Source organism: Brassica napus, chromosome C9 (genome assembly GCF_020379485.1).
Source record: "Brassica napus cultivar Da-Ae chromosome C9, Da-Ae, whole genome shotgun sequence".
In the NCBI taxonomy this organism is placed as follows: domain Eukaryota; kingdom Viridiplantae; phylum Streptophyta; class Magnoliopsida; order Brassicales; family Brassicaceae; genus Brassica; species Brassica napus.
Window position 1 is genome coordinate 55,660,339 of NC_063452.1, and position 19,461 is coordinate 55,679,799.

At 30.1% G+C, this 19,461-nt stretch overlaps 2 protein-coding genes across 4 annotated transcripts; one reads left to right on the forward strand and one right to left on the reverse strand.

Moving 5' to 3' along the window:
* Positions 1–7,094: 7,094 nt before the first annotated feature.
* LOC106371934 (probable receptor-like protein kinase At5g18500) lies at positions 7,095–10,231 on the reverse strand. 3 transcript variants are annotated; one of them, XM_048769039.1, is made up of 8 exons: positions 9,997–10,203; positions 8,888–9,507; positions 8,702–8,806; positions 8,504–8,626; positions 8,227–8,397; positions 7,999–8,128; positions 7,718–7,930; positions 7,095–7,612 (listed from the first exon to the last, which is right to left on the reverse strand). In XM_048769039.1, the coding sequence occupies exons 2-8, from the start codon at positions 9,493–9,495 to the stop codon at positions 7,499–7,501; spliced, it is 1,464 nt and encodes a 487-aa protein (XP_048624996.1). In that variant the 5' UTR covers positions 9,496–9,507; positions 9,997–10,203; the 3' UTR covers positions 7,095–7,498. The 3 variants fall into 3 exon arrangements, with proteins under 3 accessions (XP_048624996.1, XP_048624995.1, XP_048624997.1); XM_048769038.1 differs by lacking the exon at positions 9,997–10,203 and adding an exon at positions 9,593–9,692 and having other exon boundaries at positions 8,888–9,509; XM_048769040.1 differs by lacking the exon at positions 7,095–7,612 and having other exon boundaries at positions 7,712–7,930; positions 8,888–9,509; positions 9,998–10,231.
* A 1,445-nt stretch (positions 10,232–11,676) lies between these two features.
* LOC106371935 lies at positions 11,677–14,668 on the forward strand. Its single transcript, XM_048769041.1, has 3 exons — positions 11,677–11,904; positions 11,938–12,108; positions 12,908–14,668. Exons 2-3 carry the CDS (start codon positions 12,000–12,002, stop codon positions 14,452–14,454), a joined length of 1,656 nt encoding a protein of 551 aa, XP_048624998.1. The 5' UTR covers positions 11,677–11,904; positions 11,938–11,999; the 3' UTR covers positions 14,455–14,668.
* Positions 14,669–19,461: the final 4,793 nt, after the last annotated feature.

The window sequence follows — 19,461 nt, forward strand, 5'->3', positions numbered from 1 at the left end:
AGTTGCGTTTATGAAATATACTAAAACGAATAAAACTGTCTAATTTATTACTTGTCTTTTCAGTTACATTAATGAAATATGCTTAAATGAATTTAAACTTCCTATTTTATTGTTTGTCTTTTTCAGTTACATTAATGAAATATCTTTAAATAAATTTGGACATAATGTCATTTAATCAACAAAAAAAAATCATGAATTATCCTTACGTGCATAATTTTAATAATGAAGATTTTTAAAATGTGCATCATTAAAATGTTACCTAAAACATGCATCACTAATATATAACATGCATCAATAAAACTAGAATTTGACTCACACAATTGTACGGATATTATTTTCAGTTGATTAAATTTAAAAATAATTATTTATTCAAAATATATTTAAGAATGGCTATGTTTTTAAAAATTATATGATATTATTTGCTCATAACTCATTTGTCATTTGATAAATTGTTAGGAAAAAAAATTTAGCATAATATAACTCAGTTGTCATTTGCTAAATTTATGGTTTTTATTTGTATTTTTTATTATTTAATTATAACATTTTCATTTTATATTTGAAAGATAAATGAATTTTCTTTCAAATAATATTTTTGTAAATGTATTTTTTTTTAAAAATCAATTAAAATTGTTATTATCATTGAATATCAATATTTTTGACATAATTTGAGTTTTCGTTTACATCAAAACTTATCATATTTTAGGATAATTTTAATTTAAAATGTAATTTTCATATTTTTCAAACAAATTTTTAAAATATTTTTAAAATATTTTGTTATAATTGCTAAAAAAATATTGAGTTGCATTTCAAATAAAAAGGTAAAGATATTAAAAATATTCTAATTAAAATATGTAAACTTTAATATAGTTTTAAGGAAATAGTCAAAATAAAAAAAATTACACATAAAATAATCACGATTTTTGTTAACTGGGCGGATCATTATTTATATGATATCGCACACAAAAGAAAAATTTCTGTTTTTTAAATTATCTAATTAACCCTATACTCATTTTTTTTATATGATATCACACATTCGTAAAAAAATAGATAGTTTAAGATGCAAAAAAAATATTTACTTAATGAATATAATATGAACAAATATTAGAAATACATCATTTAATAAAATAAATAATTAAAAACTGAAAATTCATATCTGATCAGGGTCTAGTATAACCTTATAATGATTGCTAATGAAATTTTCCTTTTTTTGGAACCCGCATTATCTGATAGCAGAATTTTCCTTAATTGGCTTTATGGTCTTGTTCTTTCTGTATTTTTCCGGACTTTCTTTAATCTCTTAAAAATCATTGCATGATGAAAATACACATCAATATAGAAAGACACATCCTTATACACTTTAATATCTTTTTTAAAACTGATGCAACTTTTAAGATCAAAATACACATCTTTAAATATTTATTTTGGATTCCAAAAAGATACACTCTTAGGGCATCTTTAGTGGTGAATTCTTCCCACATTTTTTAACAAAAAAAATATTAAAAAAGTTAAAAATATGAGAGAGAAGGTAATTTTAAAGAGAAACATACCTTTAGGAAGAAACTTCCAAAAACGGCTGAGTGTTCGTTCTACAGGTGTCTGTCTCTATATAAATGTTGGTATTGGATTTTTAAATTTAACAAGATTTTGATCCGCGCTTAGTGTTTAAGTTTGTTTTTTCATTTATTGATCGAAAATTGATTCACAAACTACCATTATTTATGTTTTGAATCATACCAATTGAGTTTAGGTTTTTATCATTTTTTTTTCTTTTCTCTACAAACTATGTGGTATTTTTCAAAATAAGATAGTCGTTCTATAATAATGTTTGAGTATTAAGAATTGTTTTCATATTCGACCTAGATTCGTGGTTGAACCAGTAGCCTCATTACATTGTTTATATTTTGGTCCAGATGTAATGAAAACTTCGTTAATTAAAAATCCAATAGAACCCGGTAAAAATCCAAAAAATCGTTATTAACCCGCGATATGATACCATTGATCCGATAAAAATACAAAATATATGATAATATTGATTAAATTACCCATATATTTTTAATATTTCATAAATTTGTGATTTTTTAGACTTTGATGAGATTTTTATTATGTTATCCAAATACAAAATGATAATATTAAAAACTTATTGATATGACAATAGTTGTTTATTTTCGTTATTAATAACCTATTATAAGTTTGCATTTTTTATTTTTTATTTATAAATTGATTTTAAGATAATTTTAAAAATATTCTTAAACACTCATAATTGCCGTATCAATATTATGTACAAATGACATAATAAATATATATATATATATAATTTTTGTCTATATACTCATTTTCGATCGTTAAATAATATTATATACGAAAAAATGATATTCAAATATGTATATGAAATGGTGTACGATATCATGTTTTGGTTTGTATTGAAAAACTGCATAATATTCGAATGTTCTATTTTGAATATTGATACATAAATTTATGAAAATAATATTATTTTTGGTTCATAATATATGCATGTCTTATATTTATACTTAGAATATTTATATTAAATTTAAAATTAGCATATTTTATCAATATATATATATATATATGTTCATTATATATACATCAATTTAGGTGTATTTGTAGGCCCGAAACCAAAAGACTTAAATGCCATTAATGAATTTTAATCTCTTTTTAAAAATAAGGATATTTTTGGTAAAAATACGATTTTCATTAATGCTATAATTTGGGAATTGTCCTCTTTTAATGATATTGACTGCAATTCAAAATAAAACTGTGTTAAAAATACTATTATGATATTGTCTAGACACCGAGGTTGAGAAAGTACCCGGTGTTGATGCTCTTAGAATCTTAAAACACATTCCTACGTATTTTAAAAACTTGTTATACTCATTGCATGATGAAAATATACATTTCTAGATACATTCTTTAATATTTAATTTTTTTTCAACTGATTCAGTTTTTAAGATGAAAAGGTAGAATTTTCATTTTAAAATTTGAGTCTTTTCATTAAATAACTGAAATATATTAGTTTTAAAAGTTGTATCTTTTAAGTAAAAAAACTGGACTTTATTAATTTTTAAAATAGTTAAAATATCCAAATACTAGTCTCTCCCTCCAACTGTTACAAGACAGTTTTCCTCTGGATTTTCTGGTCCCATTTTAATTTCTCTTTTGTTTCTACACATTTGTATCTCTTGATTTCCACAACAAAATCAGTGAAAAGTTTGATGATCGTACCTCTTTCACAATTATCTTTCACACATGTCACTGTAACTTTCTTTTCACATATAACTCCGTAACTATAGTATCGATACTCATTGATTTGGTGATAATCAAGTTATTTGTTTTAACTTTCGTCCGATCGCTAAGACTATCTTTAATGTATTCCCTTATTTTTAATGTATTCTCTTATTTTTACCTCTAAAATAGAGCATTTCTAAAATAGAGATGAGTTTCTCTCCAATGTATTTCTCTATTTTTGCCTCTATAAAAGAATCTTCTCAAAAGATTATATTTTAATTTTACAAAAGATACATTTTGTATATAAAAGTTGATAACTAACCCTATTTATTTTTAACTTTTAAAATATTTTCATAAACATATGAATTTTTTTAAACTAAAGTTTTGTTAAAAGACTATTATGTCAATAAAAAATGTTATTATACTCCTACAAAAGCTGTATTTTTTTATAAATATAATTATTTTGGTTATAACTATAAAAATTTGAAAGTTAAAGGACTATTTTGAAGATAAAAAAGCATGACTCTATAATAGAGGAAAAAATAGCAATCTCTATTTTAGAGGTGAAAATAGAGATGAGATGAAACACTTTTACCTCTATTACTAGATTTTGAGCCGCCCTTTAAAGGGCGAGTATATTTTTTATTTTTTTTTATAATTTCAAGAAATTTAATTTTTAGATACAACCGCAAAATTATAATCATAATTTAAAATATGTTTGTGGATACAAAATATTTGTACAAAAACCCGTAAAAGCTGCAACAATAATCCAAAATGCTTAAAATACTGGTGATATTTGAAATATTTATTGGGTTTTTAACCAAAGATTTAAACATAAGTAATTTTATGTTAAATTTAGGTACTTGTTCATGTATTATAAAATTTATATGTCATTTCTTGTTTTTATTTTTGAATTTTGAAAATTATAAATAGTTTATATAATTTAAATGAATAGTTAAAGCCAAACTAAACCCGTAAAAATATGAACTGAAACAAAATTTATAAATATCTAAATCAGATTTAAATCACTACTTCCAAAAATTCGAAACCTCATTAGACTTAAACCAAAATCTCATCACATAATTAAATTTTATATTTCATTAATGATAAATATTACAATATCACCAACTTAAGAGATTTAGGAGTCGACTATATATTTAAGCTGATAGAAAAATAAGATTGATCATTTAATAACATATTTTGCTAATTTGTCGGGATTTTGTCTATTTAAAATATTTTTGTATTTAAATCAGCGTTCTTAAATCTAATTCGGATCTGTGGTTGAACCTATAAACCCAGTGATTCGATATGTAATTCGGTTTGAGTTTCAAGAAATATCCATTAATTAAAAACTTGATAAAATCCACAAAAACCACAAAAACCAGAAGCTGCATGTTGAACCTATGGGTGATCGATATATAATCTAATTTTATTTTTTTTCTAAAATTTAAAATTTAATTTCAATGTTTGAATCAGATATTTAAATAATTATTAATTTTGATATTATTGTATTTTTATTATATGTCGTAATACTAAGTTGTTATAAAAATTGTTTAAATTATATTTTATGTGAAATGAAAATAAATACTTTAAACATTAAAAATTTACTATATTTTTAAACATGGTAATCAGATTCAACATCTAGACTGTGTTTAAAACATTAATTAAACCATATTCTTCTTAAAATAATGTGGCAATATATAACAAAAGAAAGTAATAATATTTAATCATCCGTATTTGGTATATACACCAAAAGGAAATAATAATATTTTGTTTTCGTAACTGTCGACTTGAACAAAATGGTTCCCGAAACATATGGAAAAGTGGAGGTTACAAAATTATTTCATTAGTAAGAAAACATTTATGGTTATAGAATTTGTGTTGTACAATGAATAATTAGGTTCTAAATAATTGGACAAAACATTTATCAATTGGACATGATCCTATTTTAATAGTATTGATTCTTCTTAAAATAATGTGGCAATATATAACAAAAGAAAATAATAATATTTAATCATCCGTATTTGGTATATACACCAAAAGGAAATAATAATATTTTGTTTTCGTAACTGTCGACTTGAACAAAATGGTTCCCGAAACATATGGAAAAGTGGAGGTTACAAAATTATTTCATTAGTAAGAAAACATTTATGGTTATAGAATTTGTGTTGTACAATGAATAATTAGGTTCTAAATAATTGGACAAAACATTTATTAATTGGACATCCTATTTTAATAGTATTGATGGGCGAAAATAGCTAGGGGTTGGAAATGCTCTAAAATGATTGTGTTTCTCCATTATGACCACTCAAACGACAGCATCAATCATTGTTATTCCTTCTCTGTCACTCATGAGTTCAGTAGGAAGAAAAATAAGAGTTCTGTATGAGTTAATGGACGTCATCTGTCTGTTCTTATGGAAGGGTTTTTTTCTGGTATTAAAATACACCAATTAGTATATTTTTTTTAATACAAAAGATGATTTTGAAATTCTTTCAATTTCTTTATTGACTAATCTATAATTTCCAAAATCTTTACTTGACTGATCGAAGACCTTTAATAAAATACTACACACAACATCTTCAGGCAGTTCCATTATAAAAGCTTATTTTCACTAGGGGTGAAAGACACAACCTCTCGAAGTGAAAAGTCAGGTATTTCTAACAAGTGGCAACTATAAGATTATAGAAGAATAATTGTTTATTATTAATTTTCTAAATTGTTGTAGATCCTTCCTAAATTAATAATATGTATCATATGAACCAATGCAATTTTTAGGATAAAAAAACACTAAGATGAAAATGTACATACTTATATATTTTGACAATTTATTTTAAACCAATGCAATTTTTAAGATGAAAATACACAATGTTAAAAACGAAAAAGTTACATTTTAAATTACAATTGACAAGTTATTTTCAACTAATGCAATTTTTAAGATTAAAAGATAAACTGTAAATATGAAAAGATACATACTTCTACATTTTGACAATTTTTTAAACTAATAGAACTCTTAAAATGAAAACACATAACCTTTGAACATTAATTGAGATTGCTATTATTAATAGATTAAATACTGAAAACATAATATTATGAAATTTAATTTGATGAAAATTAAGATAACTGAAAGTTGGAAACTAATCATATTATCTTTTTATAAGATAAAAGTGGCACTATCATTTTGAAAAAAAAATGAAGGGGAATTCTTTTTAAATGCCTCCTTCGGGGGGGGGGGGGGGGGGGGGGGGGCTAGGTCCGTTACTGGATGTAGCTTTTTCCCCGGGCAAGATGCCTAATATTTATCAAAATCTATGTAATAAAATTTTGAGATGTAATTTCTATTTTTTATATTAATTATACATCAATATTAAAGTTATTAACTAGTTGGTATTTCGTTTGAGACATTTAACAGAGTCTCAAATAAACAATATACTCCCTTCGTTTCTAAAAGATCTATATTTAAAAAAAAATTGTTTTAAAAATATACATTTTTTACATTTTTAATGCATAAATTAATTGTAAATTGTAAACTTCGAAAAACATAATTATTTTTATTAAAATTCTATTGGTTAAAAGTTGTGGGAAATAGTTAATTACGGAAAATAATATATTAGTAACTAAAATTTGATATGTTTTCTTAATGTGTGAAAATCTTAAAACATACATTTTTCCTGAAACGGAAAGAGTATTACAAATTGTAAACTTGTAAATTTGTTTCAAAAAGATAATTTTTTTACATTTTCTATGCATAAATTAATTATAAATTGTAAACTTCGAAAAAACATATTTGTGTTTATTAAAATTATGTTGTTAAAAGTTATAGAAAATAGTTAATTACGAAAGATAATGTATTGGTAACTAAAATCTGATACGTTTTTTTAATAAGTTTGAAAATCCTAAAATATACATTTTTCTTGGAAGAGGGAGTATTACACAAGCAAACTACAAACTACACATCGTTCTACGAAGAACTTGACATAGCCTAGCATTTTCTTGGTCCGAAAACAACCTACATTGCGAAACGTAGAGAAGCAAACAATACAGCAAACACTATACAAACAAATGATGTGATCTAAACCATTCTCAAAACCAAACGATGAACAAACATACTCTCCCCTCTCCTCCTCTTTCTCTTTATTACCAAAGACAAAATGAAGAAACATCACATAACACACAAGATTTTGGAGACGAACAAGGACTTGCTTCACATGAAGAAGCTCGGAAAACATTTACACCTCAGGTTATTTCCAATGCCTTATCCAGCTTCAGGCTTTTGGTCTTGGAACTCGCTCTTGTCAGTGTCTGTGCTGTTCCTAGGAGGATCTGACTCTCTTGTTGGTCCATTCTCACTCTTTCGTCTTCTTCTATCCTAAAATTCTCTAAGTCGTTAGAGCTTTTAGCAACCAAAAGATCTATCAGACCGATAAAAATAAGAAGCAGTTTTCGAAGCTGTGATCTTTTCCTTTACTCATACCTCCCTAGGAATTGGGTACTCCTCTGATTCAAGCATACGTGCAACTTGGCTCATCCTTGGTCGTTTCTCAGACATTGGATCAACACATCTCAAAGCAGTCAAGAGTGTTCTTTTCAAGGCACTGGTAGATGGTTTCGTGTTGAGGTTTGGGTCAATCACTTCTTCTGAACGTCTCTGTTGGACCATCATCTTCAGCCATTCCACCAAATGTACCTACAAAAAGTGAGCAGAGTTGATGTGTGTGTCTGAAGGCTTCTTTTAACAAACTTGAGGGATTATACCTCAGGTGGTGGGCGAGCATAGTCTACAGGATATCTACCAGTTATAGCTTCCAATAGTACAACACCAAAGCTATAGACATCACTTTTCTCATTCAGAAGACCAGAGTTCGCATACTCTGGAGCTACATAACTGAAAAGTAAAAAAAAGAAACAAGTTAACGTCTTCACATTTATTAAGTGAAAAGTGTATTGAGAGAGAGAGAGAGAGAGGCCACCACTACTACTTACCCAAAGGTACCCATAACTCTAGTAGTTATAAAACTTTTATCAGCACCAAGCAGCTTGGCAAGTCCAAAGTCAGAAATTTTAGAATTGAATTTGTCATCAATCAGAATGTTGCTTGACTTTATGTCTCTGTGCACCACTTTTGGCTCAATCGCCTCGTGAAGGTAAGCAAGCCTGCATCACCACCCCCCCCCCCCCCCCCCCCCCCCCCCATTTGCCTCAGATAAAGAAGATAAACGAACACAAATCAAGAAGGAACTACAACCATAACAAGACTTACGCTTTGGCTGTTCCAATAAGAATCTTTAACCGTGCCTCCCAAGTTAGATACTCGTGGTTTTGATTGTCTCCACGTAGCCATTGCTCCAAGTTTCCGTTGTTAACATACTCATACACCAGCATCCTAATCAAGTGTCACCACATCCAATGTTCAGTGAAGTTCAAAAAGGAATCATTTAACAGCAGAACATACACATACCTCTGCGTTCCTTCCATGCAATATCCAAGAAGACGGACCAAGTTCTTGTGGCGAACATGACCTATAGCTTCAACCTCTACTCTGAAGTCTTTGTCAGCTTGTCCTCTACAAACACCCAAAACATCAACATTACAAAAAAAAAACGAAATTCAGGAAATGAAAATCTTGAATCTTGATTTCACTTACAGATTGTTGAGCAACTTTTTGACGGCAACAGGAGAACCATTAACAAGGTTACCACGGTACACAACTCCATACCCACCATCACCAATTATATTATCCCTCGAGAACTGGTTCGTAGCCATCTGAAGATCTCTGAGAGTAAACCAATGCCCCCATCCGAGGTGAGAAAACTCAGGAAGGCCAGATAAAGGAGACGGAGCCGTCATAGGATTAGCAGAAGACACGCTTGATCCATCTTTCTTCTCCAAGTGATTAAACGAGCCTGACCTGCTACTATCACCATTCTCTGACTCCACTACTATCCCTTTTTCAGGTTCTTTGTGCCCAAACTTCTCACTAATGGAAGGATATCCATTGCCACCACCACCGTTGCTTGAGGAAACCTCGTCGACTCTAATCTCTTTAATCTCTTCGGAGACAGTAGGAGGAAGCTGGTGGCTAACAGGGATCTGATTAGAAGAAGAAGATCTAGAGTTTCTTCTTCTGAAACTAAGCCATAACGATATAGCTAACACTAAAACGAATATTGCAGAGAGAACAATCACTATGATCTCCCAGAGCTCCAAACCGCTGTACTTCCTAGATAATGCATCGTTTAAACCAGATCCCATCTTCCTTGTTCAACCTGAAAAGACAAAGAATCTACAACTCAAGACACTTCAAAATCTAAAGAAATATTTTCTAGACCTGAAACTTCAGAGGTTATACCAAAACATGGGAGGGACCATATGAGATTATAGAGTTCAAATTGGAAAGGAAGAAGCAAGAAGACAAGATGTTGAACAGATGACTAGAGAAAAATCAGATTCATACAAACCAAGCATTGTGCCTAAAGTGGCTAAGTCCCAAAAAAAGTTGACAGCTGCCAAATTTTTCAGTTTTCAGACCAGACGCCAGCTAAACATTAAGCTGGAGAGAAAACTACATATGTGAAAGATTAACATTCAGCAACTTATCTAGAATAAATCTCGCTACCGACAATAAGAAACTTATCAGAAAGTCAGCAAAGCATTCCGTAGCATTGTCTGATAAAGACGAGTAAACAGATCAAAGAAGACCGAAGCAAAAGTCTAGAAGCTGAAAACTCAGAGAACTTGAGTAAGAGAACCAAACCTGATTCAGAGCGTCATTGAAGGAAAAAGGTCAGATCTCAAGCAGCATTATCTAGAAAGATCCCCTGCTTTGGGTCTTTGTAAGGAGAGATCCCTAACCTTACAGACAAGAAGACCCAAGCAATGAAAAGAAGAAACAAGAAAAGAAGTTCGGAGACCAGAGATGTCAGTGGGAAAGATTGAAGCTTTACCCTTGTAGTAGCTGTGTTCCAGAGAAAATAGATAAACAGTAAATAAAAAGAAATTTTTTATCCAATTATTTATTTATTGTGGCTTTTATTAGCTTTGCACAATAAAAGGTGACGACGACCGACGAAAACGAACACAGGTGAAGACCTTTTTGGATTTGTGACAAATGACATAGAGACTTTAACTCTTCTTGCTCAAAAGTTATCTTGATAGAATGTCAAAACTAAATCTAATTTTACTGGCTCGTTGACAAACTAATCTGAACTCTTTTTGGTCTTAAAACTTGTTGAAACCAGGTGTCTTTGGGGTTTGTCTGATTATTAATAAATGTGATATTTATGACATTTATTATTATTATCAATGTAGAGAAAACGTCTGATGCTTTGCTTTCTCTCCAAACTGTAATTATGCAAGTAAATTATCTCGCTTATGTATATCGATAGATAGTAAAGACAAAAAAAAAAAGAATGAATCAGTGAAAGTAAACAGCAAAGCTACATTTATAACGAAACACACATATTAATCCATGTGGTATTATATAATTCTTACTTCATTAAGCTGGTACCTATATTAAAGTATTATCATAATAAATAATTTTAACATACGGATTAATATAACCAAATTTATAAAGGTTCCAGCTGGAAAATAAAGTGCGAATAATGCACAGTCTAATTCGGCGGCTCGATTCGTGTTGTTGAAGAACTTTTTAAAATAATAATCTCCATGACAAATTAATGACAATGACATTTAAGTTTTCTTAAATGTGAAAATTGAGTGCTTCAAATAACGTGGAACAGTTAAGTCGAATCCAATATTACTAGTTGGATTAATTACTCCCTGCATCAAATTAATGGTCTACGTTATAAATACTACAATACGCTCCATTTCTAAAATCAGTACAATCATTTAATTTTCGTGTTTATTTCAGGAGTACTACGTATGATACAAAAAAGGAATTTTTAAGAATATACTAAAAGCTGTGCTATTTCATTGGTTGAAAAATGAAAATTCATTCACAGTTTTGTTTTCTGTAGACTGATACGGTGTTTTAATATGTCTGAGATAAATGTGAGTTTTATACTATAATTGCTTATTAAAAACGACCTAGTGGAAAGTGCCAAAACACATCGAGACGGAGAAGAAAAGATTACAAGTGTGTATCACATACGATCCGACAAACCAACCCGCACTATGATAAAACTTCTAAGCTATTATTGTTCTTTGTGGATATATAAGCGAACAAAACATGAGAATTCAAAGAGAAAAAAATACAGTAGTGGAAGGCTGATATATATAACAAACAAGCAAATTCTGATGATATTCTATAAGCTGTTCTCTAAAGTTTCACTAATTGATATTTTCATAATAAATGTTTGTTGTTTCAAGATGATGATTGATCCTTTGGATTGATTTGTTTACAATTGATTTTATTGGGCTGGTATTTGAATTATATGTAAATACGTGGGCTTTTATAGAAAACGTTTAAAGAAAGGGATAATATATGTAAATGAGAAAAAAGGCACGAAAAACAAAAACAAAATAAAAAGAGGCCAAAGCCACCACCACGCCACTGAACAGAACTTCCCTCTATCACACGCAAACTCAGCTTCAACGCCTCCCTTCTTTTTCTCTCTCCTCGCCCTGAAGTCTGCGAAGGGGAATCTATCTGATCTCACAATATTCCCGATCTGTAATAAGTGATCGTGAGATAGATAGTAAGTTGGGGGAGGGGGGAGTTTCCTCAAATCCGAGTCTCCAAAACTTTGACAAATCAAACTCGTGTGTTTCTCATCTGACACAATCTTTATAGGACGATGTTTTGTGATTGCTTCTACTGGAACCAAGAAAACTCCGAGTTGGAATGGGACTCGTCCGAGTCAAAGCCTTTCTCGCTTCCGTCTCCTCTTCCTCGATGGCCACAAGGTAATAAACAATTATCCTTTATTGGAAATTGCAATTTTTAACTTTAGTTTGCAGAATTTTTCTTTATCAAACTACTTTACCTTTAAAAGCTTCTATTATTATTATTTGGATAGTTTGGGTGGCATTTTGATCTCTAACAAGAAACTAATCAGACTATGCCAAGTGTTGTCCTCTTTAACCATCTACTATTTCAATGCTTGAGTTGGCTTTCGTTAATCAGATAGTTGATTTTGATTAGTCATACCTCATCAAGATCAAGTTTATGTGTTTAATGTTTCCATCAAATTCAGTTTTATGGCTTGATTGAGTTTTGAACTTTCCTTTGCTGGAATATTCAATCATTTGACTGTTTCTTTGTTTGACATTTTTCTCCATGGTCGTCAATTTTATTGGACTAAAGATATTAATGGTAACGAATAAAAAAATGCTGTAGACTTTTAAGGCTAAATTAAAATGAATAATGTTTTGCTAGAAGGTAGGTTTCGGTGACTTTCAATAATGAAAGCAATAATGTACTATATTATCACCACTGAAAAAGACTTGGATTATTTATTAATGTAGCACATTGAAGATGCTTATGGTATATTATTCTATATCATAGTTTATACATGTTTTGATTCTTTAATTATGAATGCCACGAGGTCCCAACAACCCCCCTCCTGGATAATGTCGAGTAATTGTTGATAATGATATTTTGCCACCTACGGTTTTAAAATTCACCAACTTGCTTAGTATTTTTATGCTAATGCTGTCAAAAACTATCTTGATTTGAATCAGAACTATGTAATCTTTGTTTCAGGCACAGGTTTTGCTACCGGAAAGATAAACCTCGGAGAGATTCAAGTTGTGAAAGTCACTGAGTTTGATAGAGTTTGGAAATGTAGCAAGTCGCGTGGCGGTAAAACAAGATGTGCCTCTTTTTACAAACCTGTGGGGATACCAGAAGGTTTCCATTGCCTTGGCCATTATTGTCAGGCAAACAACCAGCCGTTGAGAGGCTTTGTTCTTGCAGCTCGGGCTAACCATCCGGATAAGGATGATCATCGTCCTGCACTGAAGAAACCAGTGAACTATACTTTAGTTTGGAGTTCAGACTCAGACTGCTACTTCTGGTTGCCTAATCCTCCGGTTGGCTACAAAGCCGTGGGAGTTATCGTCACAGACGAAGCAGAGGAGCCTGACACTGAAGAAGTGAGATGTGTAAGAGAGGATCTCACAGAGACTTGTGAAACACGCGAGAGGATTCTCGGCGTTGGATCCTTTAACGTGTGGAGCACGGAACCGTGCTCCAGAGGGATTTGGTCACGAGGCGTGGCGGTTGGGTCATTCTTTTGCTCTACTAATCATAACAAAGCCGACATGAACATTTCCTGTTTGAAAAACCTTGATCCTACCTTACAAGGGATGCCTAATCTTGACCAAGTCCATGCGCTTATTCAGCACTACGGACCAACGGTCTACTTCCACCCTGAAGAGACTTACTTACCTTCCTCCGTACCATGGTTCTTTAAAAACGGTGCTTTGTTATACCGGTTTGGTAAACCGGGAGGAGAACCGATTAACTCAACCGGTTCGAACTTGCCATCAGGTGGACAAAACGACGGGAGCTACTGGATTGATCTCCCTCAAGAAGATGAGGAAGCTACAAACAATCTAAAGAAAGGGAACATAGAGAGCTCAGAGCTTTACGTCCACGTGAAGCCAGCGCTCGGTGGGATCTTCACTGACGTTGTTATGTGGATCTTCTGCCCCTTTAACGGTCCCGCCACGCTTAAGATCGGTCTTCTCACCGTCCCCATGAACCGCATCGGTGAGCACGTTGGTGACTGGGAGCATTTCACGTTCCGGATAAGCAACTTCAACGGCGAGCTTACTCAGATGTTCTTCTCGCAGCACAGCGGCGGCGGGTGGGTTGATGTCTCTGATCTCGAGTTTGTTAAAGGAAGCAACAAGCCGGTTGTGTACTCTTCTAAGCACGGACACGCGAGTTTCCCTCACCCGGGGATGTATCTCCAAGGCTCGTCCAAGCTTGGGATTGGAGTGAGAAACGATGTAGGGAAGAGCGAGTTTGTGGTGGATTCTAGTCAGAGACAGAGGTATAGAGTCGTGGCGGCTGAGTATTTAGGGGAAGGAGTGGTTTTGGAGCCGTGCTGGCTGCAGTACATGAGAGAGTGGGGACCAACTATAGTGTATGATTCTGCAGCTGAGATCGATAAGATCATTAATCTTTTGCCTTTGATTGTGAGGTTTTCTATTGAGAATTTGTTTCCTATTGCGCTTTATGGAGAGGAAGGTCCTACGGGACCAAAGGAGAAGGATAACTGGGAGGGAGATGAGATATGTTGAAGAAAGGTTTTGGCTGAGCTTAATATGGATCTGCGAAAACAGAGCTCCTCTGTTTACGTGAAGTGTGTTGTGTAATATTGTGTAGATGTGATAATGTAAAGTCTTCTTATTTGGATATTGGTTTAGCCATTTTAGTTACCACGAGATATTATATCATGGAAAATCATTTAGTAATATTATAAAAAAAAAAAATTAAAATAATGGTTCACATTAACTTTTAGTTTTTTTTTTTTGCTTTATCATAATTGAAGGTTATCATAATTAAACTCAAATTAACAAAAAGGAAATAGTAATTTACATTAAACTTTGGTAAATCTATACTAATAAAAGGAACCTTTTGAGGCTCCGTAAAGCGTCCACATCAGCGAAAAAAACTTCTTTCAAAAAAACGTTAAAGAAATAAACTTGAAATAAGAAAATATACAATAAGAAATAAACTTGTAACTGTCCTTACTGTAATATTACCATTTTATATAAAAAATTAAATAAATAAATTCGAAAATTAGAATATGAAAATATACAATATAAGAAAATATACAATATTACATTTTTTTACGTTTAGTTTACAAAAAGGTTAAAGAAATAAACTTGAAAATTAAAATAAGAAAATATACAATATAAGAAATGATAATATTAAGTTAAATAAATAAACTCAAAAATTAGAATAAGAAAATATACAATATAAGAAAATAATAATATTACATTTTTTTATATTTAATTTTACAAAGAGGAGTGTTCATGTTAGGATACAAATCTTTTTTCCAAAAGAAGTCATGTGGCTCATTAAATCATATGACTGAAAATAATAATTTTGACCGGAATAAACCAAAAAAAAGCAATCTCTATTTCTTACGGTTCAAACAATCTTCCATAATGTAATATTACCATTTCATAATATACAAAAAAATTAACAAGAAATTAAAATAAGTAAATATACATTTCAGAAAAAAAACAAAAAAAATAGAATAAATAAATATACAATAAAAGAAATGGTAATATTACATTAAATATAATATCTAAAATAATGTATAGTTTTACATTTTTATTATTTCCAAATCTATACTAATAATATTATATTTTTATATGAAGAGACTGTTTATTTCCCTATAAAACCATTCACGCAGCAACAGTGAGCTCACACCATTGCCCCCTCATCAAAGAAGACTTCAGCAAAAAAAAAACAATGACTCCACTAACTTTGTAGGGGTTCTTCGCGTTGGAGCATCTCAGAATTACAGATTTTTATTTGATTATATTCACTTCTATCAGGCCGCGAGTACGTGGAGCTTGCGGTGTCGATTTTTTATGCCATGCAATTATGATTTGACTAAGCTTCTCACTTTTTTTAACAAAACAAAGAAGAATAAGTTATTGGGGTTAACTGATTCATTGGTTAAGCAGAGTTAAGAGTGACTTTGTGTGTTGTGTGTGAGCTTTGGCAGGTGAGAGTCAAATTTCACTTAGATAGGTGTATAGCTTCTTTATACATGAAATTTGGTTCAATGGTGTTTCGTTAACATCACATAATCTTTTGTCCATGCCCTTTCGCATAAAAGAAATCTCAGTGTGTACTATTCTCTGTTTGGTGAATGACATGGTCTAAACTTATATACCTGTCACTTTATTTTCGTGGAAAACACAATTTTTCGACATTTATGTTCCATTGAAATTTACAGTGTTCGTGTGAACCCGAGTGCATGGTCTTGCATGCTGGTTCGATGTTCTCTTTGATGGAAGGTATCAAGCCATCACAAACTTATATGTTTTGTATTGCACTTACGATTAATATACCTTTAATGTGAAACAAATAAATAGAAAAGCAAACATATTATGTTCTCTTTATATCCAACAGAACTGCAACGAGGGTTCATGACTGCTCCTGCTGCACCAATAACCTATTGGTACCAAATAGAATGAGTTCCCTCGCAGCATATTCATGTCATGGAAGGGCAAGTGACCAGTGATAGACTTTATTTGGTCCCCCACAGTGCTCAGACCCTGTTCGTTTAGTTAACACTGTGACAATAACCAGCAATACAAAATTTAACGAAAGACATGTAAGAGAAAGAAAGAAAACTGGTGTTTTAGTAGCTGATGAGAGAGAAACATGTCGTTGGGGAGAGAAAAAGAAGACAAATGGAGTTGATGTTTTATTTAGTATCACAGATACTCTTGGATCTCTTTTATTGTTTGATCGCCGCATTTTCCCGTGTTTCACCGGAACGACCAATGAAGAAGACCTTTCAGTCGCTCATCTAAGTCGTTCCGTTTAATAAACAGACATGGCCTAGCAATTTTATTTGCTCCGGGACTGAGAACTTGGGAGAGGTTGAAGTTAGATTCTACACACGAGACTCTGTCCGAGCTACAGAACTCTAAATACTTAGAGAAACGTGTTAGATAGATTGAGGAAAAAAGAGCAAACAAAAGAAACATCATCAGGGGCAGTGGAAACTCTGGAAAAAAACTGAAACTTATGAGGCAAGAGATAAGCCGCAATCTGTAGTTGGAGTAGAAAAGACAAGCTACCAAGATTAGAGTATACAGAACATTGCTGACGCGAAGTGCTTACAAGTTAGCAGGAGAGAACGTAACCGAAGTTTTGAACAAAAGGGTAATGGATAAGAAAAACATTGAGTTGAAAAAGCTTAATTCGGGTTTGATAAAAGTGAGGGAGTTTGATTGATAAGGAGGTATGGCTTAGAGTCTCATAATAAATTAGAAATAACAAACTCAAAACCCATGGAACCTAAGCTAACAAGAATGAAGAAAGTAAGTTTCCCAAGACTGTTTAGAATGGCAGTTTCATCCTCCATCCTTAACTTTAATAAGATTAAAGAGGCGTGGAACATCATTGGTGCCTTCACTTTCTCCTTCAATTTTTTGTAAATGATTGGTTTGTTCTCTTGCACAAAAATATTGTAGGAATAATATAAGTTTTTTAGCTGCATGAGGAGTAACTAGGCGAAAGAATATGGGGTTTTAGTAAATAATCAAAACAAATATCTTATAAAAATTAGTTTGAAAATTAATAAGACATAATAAATAAAACTATATATTTTTTTTGTAAAAATTACATTGAATAACTAGAATTTGGTGAAAAATAATTAACAAATAATAGTTTATTTAAAAATTTACATGATCTAATCCAAAATATAAAACTACGGAAAACTAAAAAATATTTATAAGAACAAAAAAAAGAAAATCCATTTACGATATTATTTTTGACATTTCATCAAAATCCGACAAATGGAAATGAAAACGAAAGTAATATCATGGATATTGTTTTTGTGGTTACCAAGCTCAATCTTAAAAATATTCACATGAAATTTGAAAGAAGAACACAACAGTGATTATTACATAATCAAAACATTATTCTTATTTTTTAAAAAATTAATAAAATCTAATAAATAAATTTCTATTAATTAAGTAGAATTTGTTTTTTTCTCATGAAACACATCGTCAAGTGAAGAAATTTATCACATTTGGAAATTTATCTAAAATTTATCAGTAAAACATGAATATAATGTTATTGTCTCCATTAAGCTCTAATGAACTGTTGTTCGATTGAGTTTAACCTTTCATTCTTAGACTATGATAATTATGATAGTTACAGTGACACTTTTTAAATGTGTGATTTTAATTTTAAACAAAGTAGGTTAACATTATATTTTCACAAACACAAAAATTATGTAAATTCATTAGATATTGATAATTTAGAAATCAAATTTAATTATTAATAAAAAATAAAGTTATAAACCCGCACTTAGTTTAATTATATTTTTTAATAATCAGTTGGTTTATAATCCATTTTGGGATTAAAAGTAACAAAACAAAATTTCTTTTCAGTTTTGAACAGTGAATAATTAGTTAAATGATATATCACTATCAAATTTGTATCTTTTTCCACAATGTAAAAATAATATCTTATTATTATAATCTTTTGCAATATTAAAGATTAATACAAAAGATTAAAAACACTTATATATAAATAGCTATATTCAATTATATACTAAATTTTGAAATATGTTTAGTTGTTATTTAAATTGCTCACCCGCCCGTAGGGCGGGTTTAACCCTAGTCTATACTAATAAAAGGAACCTTTTTAGGCTCCGTAAAGCGTCCACATCAGCGAAAACAATTCTCCCGAAAGATGACACGTGGCATTATTATTTAAAAAATATAAAATAAATAATAAGTAAATTTGCAATATAAGGAAAAATAAATAATATGTAAATAAATAAACAGAAATATTGCATTAAACTAATAAGTAAATATACAATATAAGGAAAATAAATTATAAGTAAATATACAATTAAGAAATAAAAAACTAAATTAAACATATATATGAAAAATGTATAGTAGAGTAAATAATAACTAGATACACAATATAAGAAATAGAAATATTATATTAAATATTTATCGTAATATTAGAATAAATAAATATAAAATATAAGAAAAAAAAATAATAAGTAAATATAGTATATAAGAAATAAAAATATTACATTAGATATATATCGTAATATTATCAGTGATATAAAAGCAAGAAATTTAGAATAAACAAATATAAAAAATACGAAAGGATAAACAGTAAGTAAATATACAATGTAAAAAATGGAAAAAACAAAATTAAACATATATCTGAAAAAGTATAGTTAAATAAATAATAAGTAAATACACAATATAAAAATATTACATTAAACATTAATTATAATATTACAATAAGTAAATACAAAACGTAAGAAAAATAAAGAATAAGAAAATATACAATATAAAAATACATTAAACATCTATTTGAAAAGTATATTACAATAAAAAGTTAGATAAGTAAATATACAATATAAGTAATAGAAATATTACATCAAACATCTATCGTAATATTACAATTTGATATAAAAGCAAAACATTTAGATAAGTAAATATACAATAAAAAAAGTAAATATACAATATAAGAAATGAAAAAACTATATTAAACATCTATCTAAAAAATGTATAGTTTTACATTTT

What these genes read in the sequence shown, in the direction of transcription:
- LOC106371934 (XM_048769039.1), bottom strand. Translation starts at nt 9,495, where the DNA reads ATGGGATCTGGTTTAAACGATGCATTATCTAGGAAGTACAGCGGTTTG. An exon ending in AAAAAGTTGCTCAACAATCT is followed by an intron (nt 8,807 to 8,887) that starts GTAAGTGAAATC and finishes GGGTGTTTGTAG; the next exon opens with AGGACAAGCTGACAAAGACT. An exon ending in ATGCTCGCCCACCACCTGAG is followed by an intron (nt 7,931 to 7,998) that starts GTATAATCCCTC and finishes CACTTTTTGTAG; the next exon opens with GTACATTTGGTGGAATGGCT.
- LOC106371935 (XM_048769041.1), top strand. Translation starts at nt 12,000, where the DNA reads ATGTTTTGTGATTGCTTCTACTGGAACCAAGAAAACTCCGAGTTGGAA. An exon ending in TCTTCCTCGATGGCCACAAG is followed by an intron (nt 12,109 to 12,907) that starts GTAATAAACAAT and finishes TCTTTGTTTCAG; the next exon opens with GCACAGGTTTTGCTACCGGA.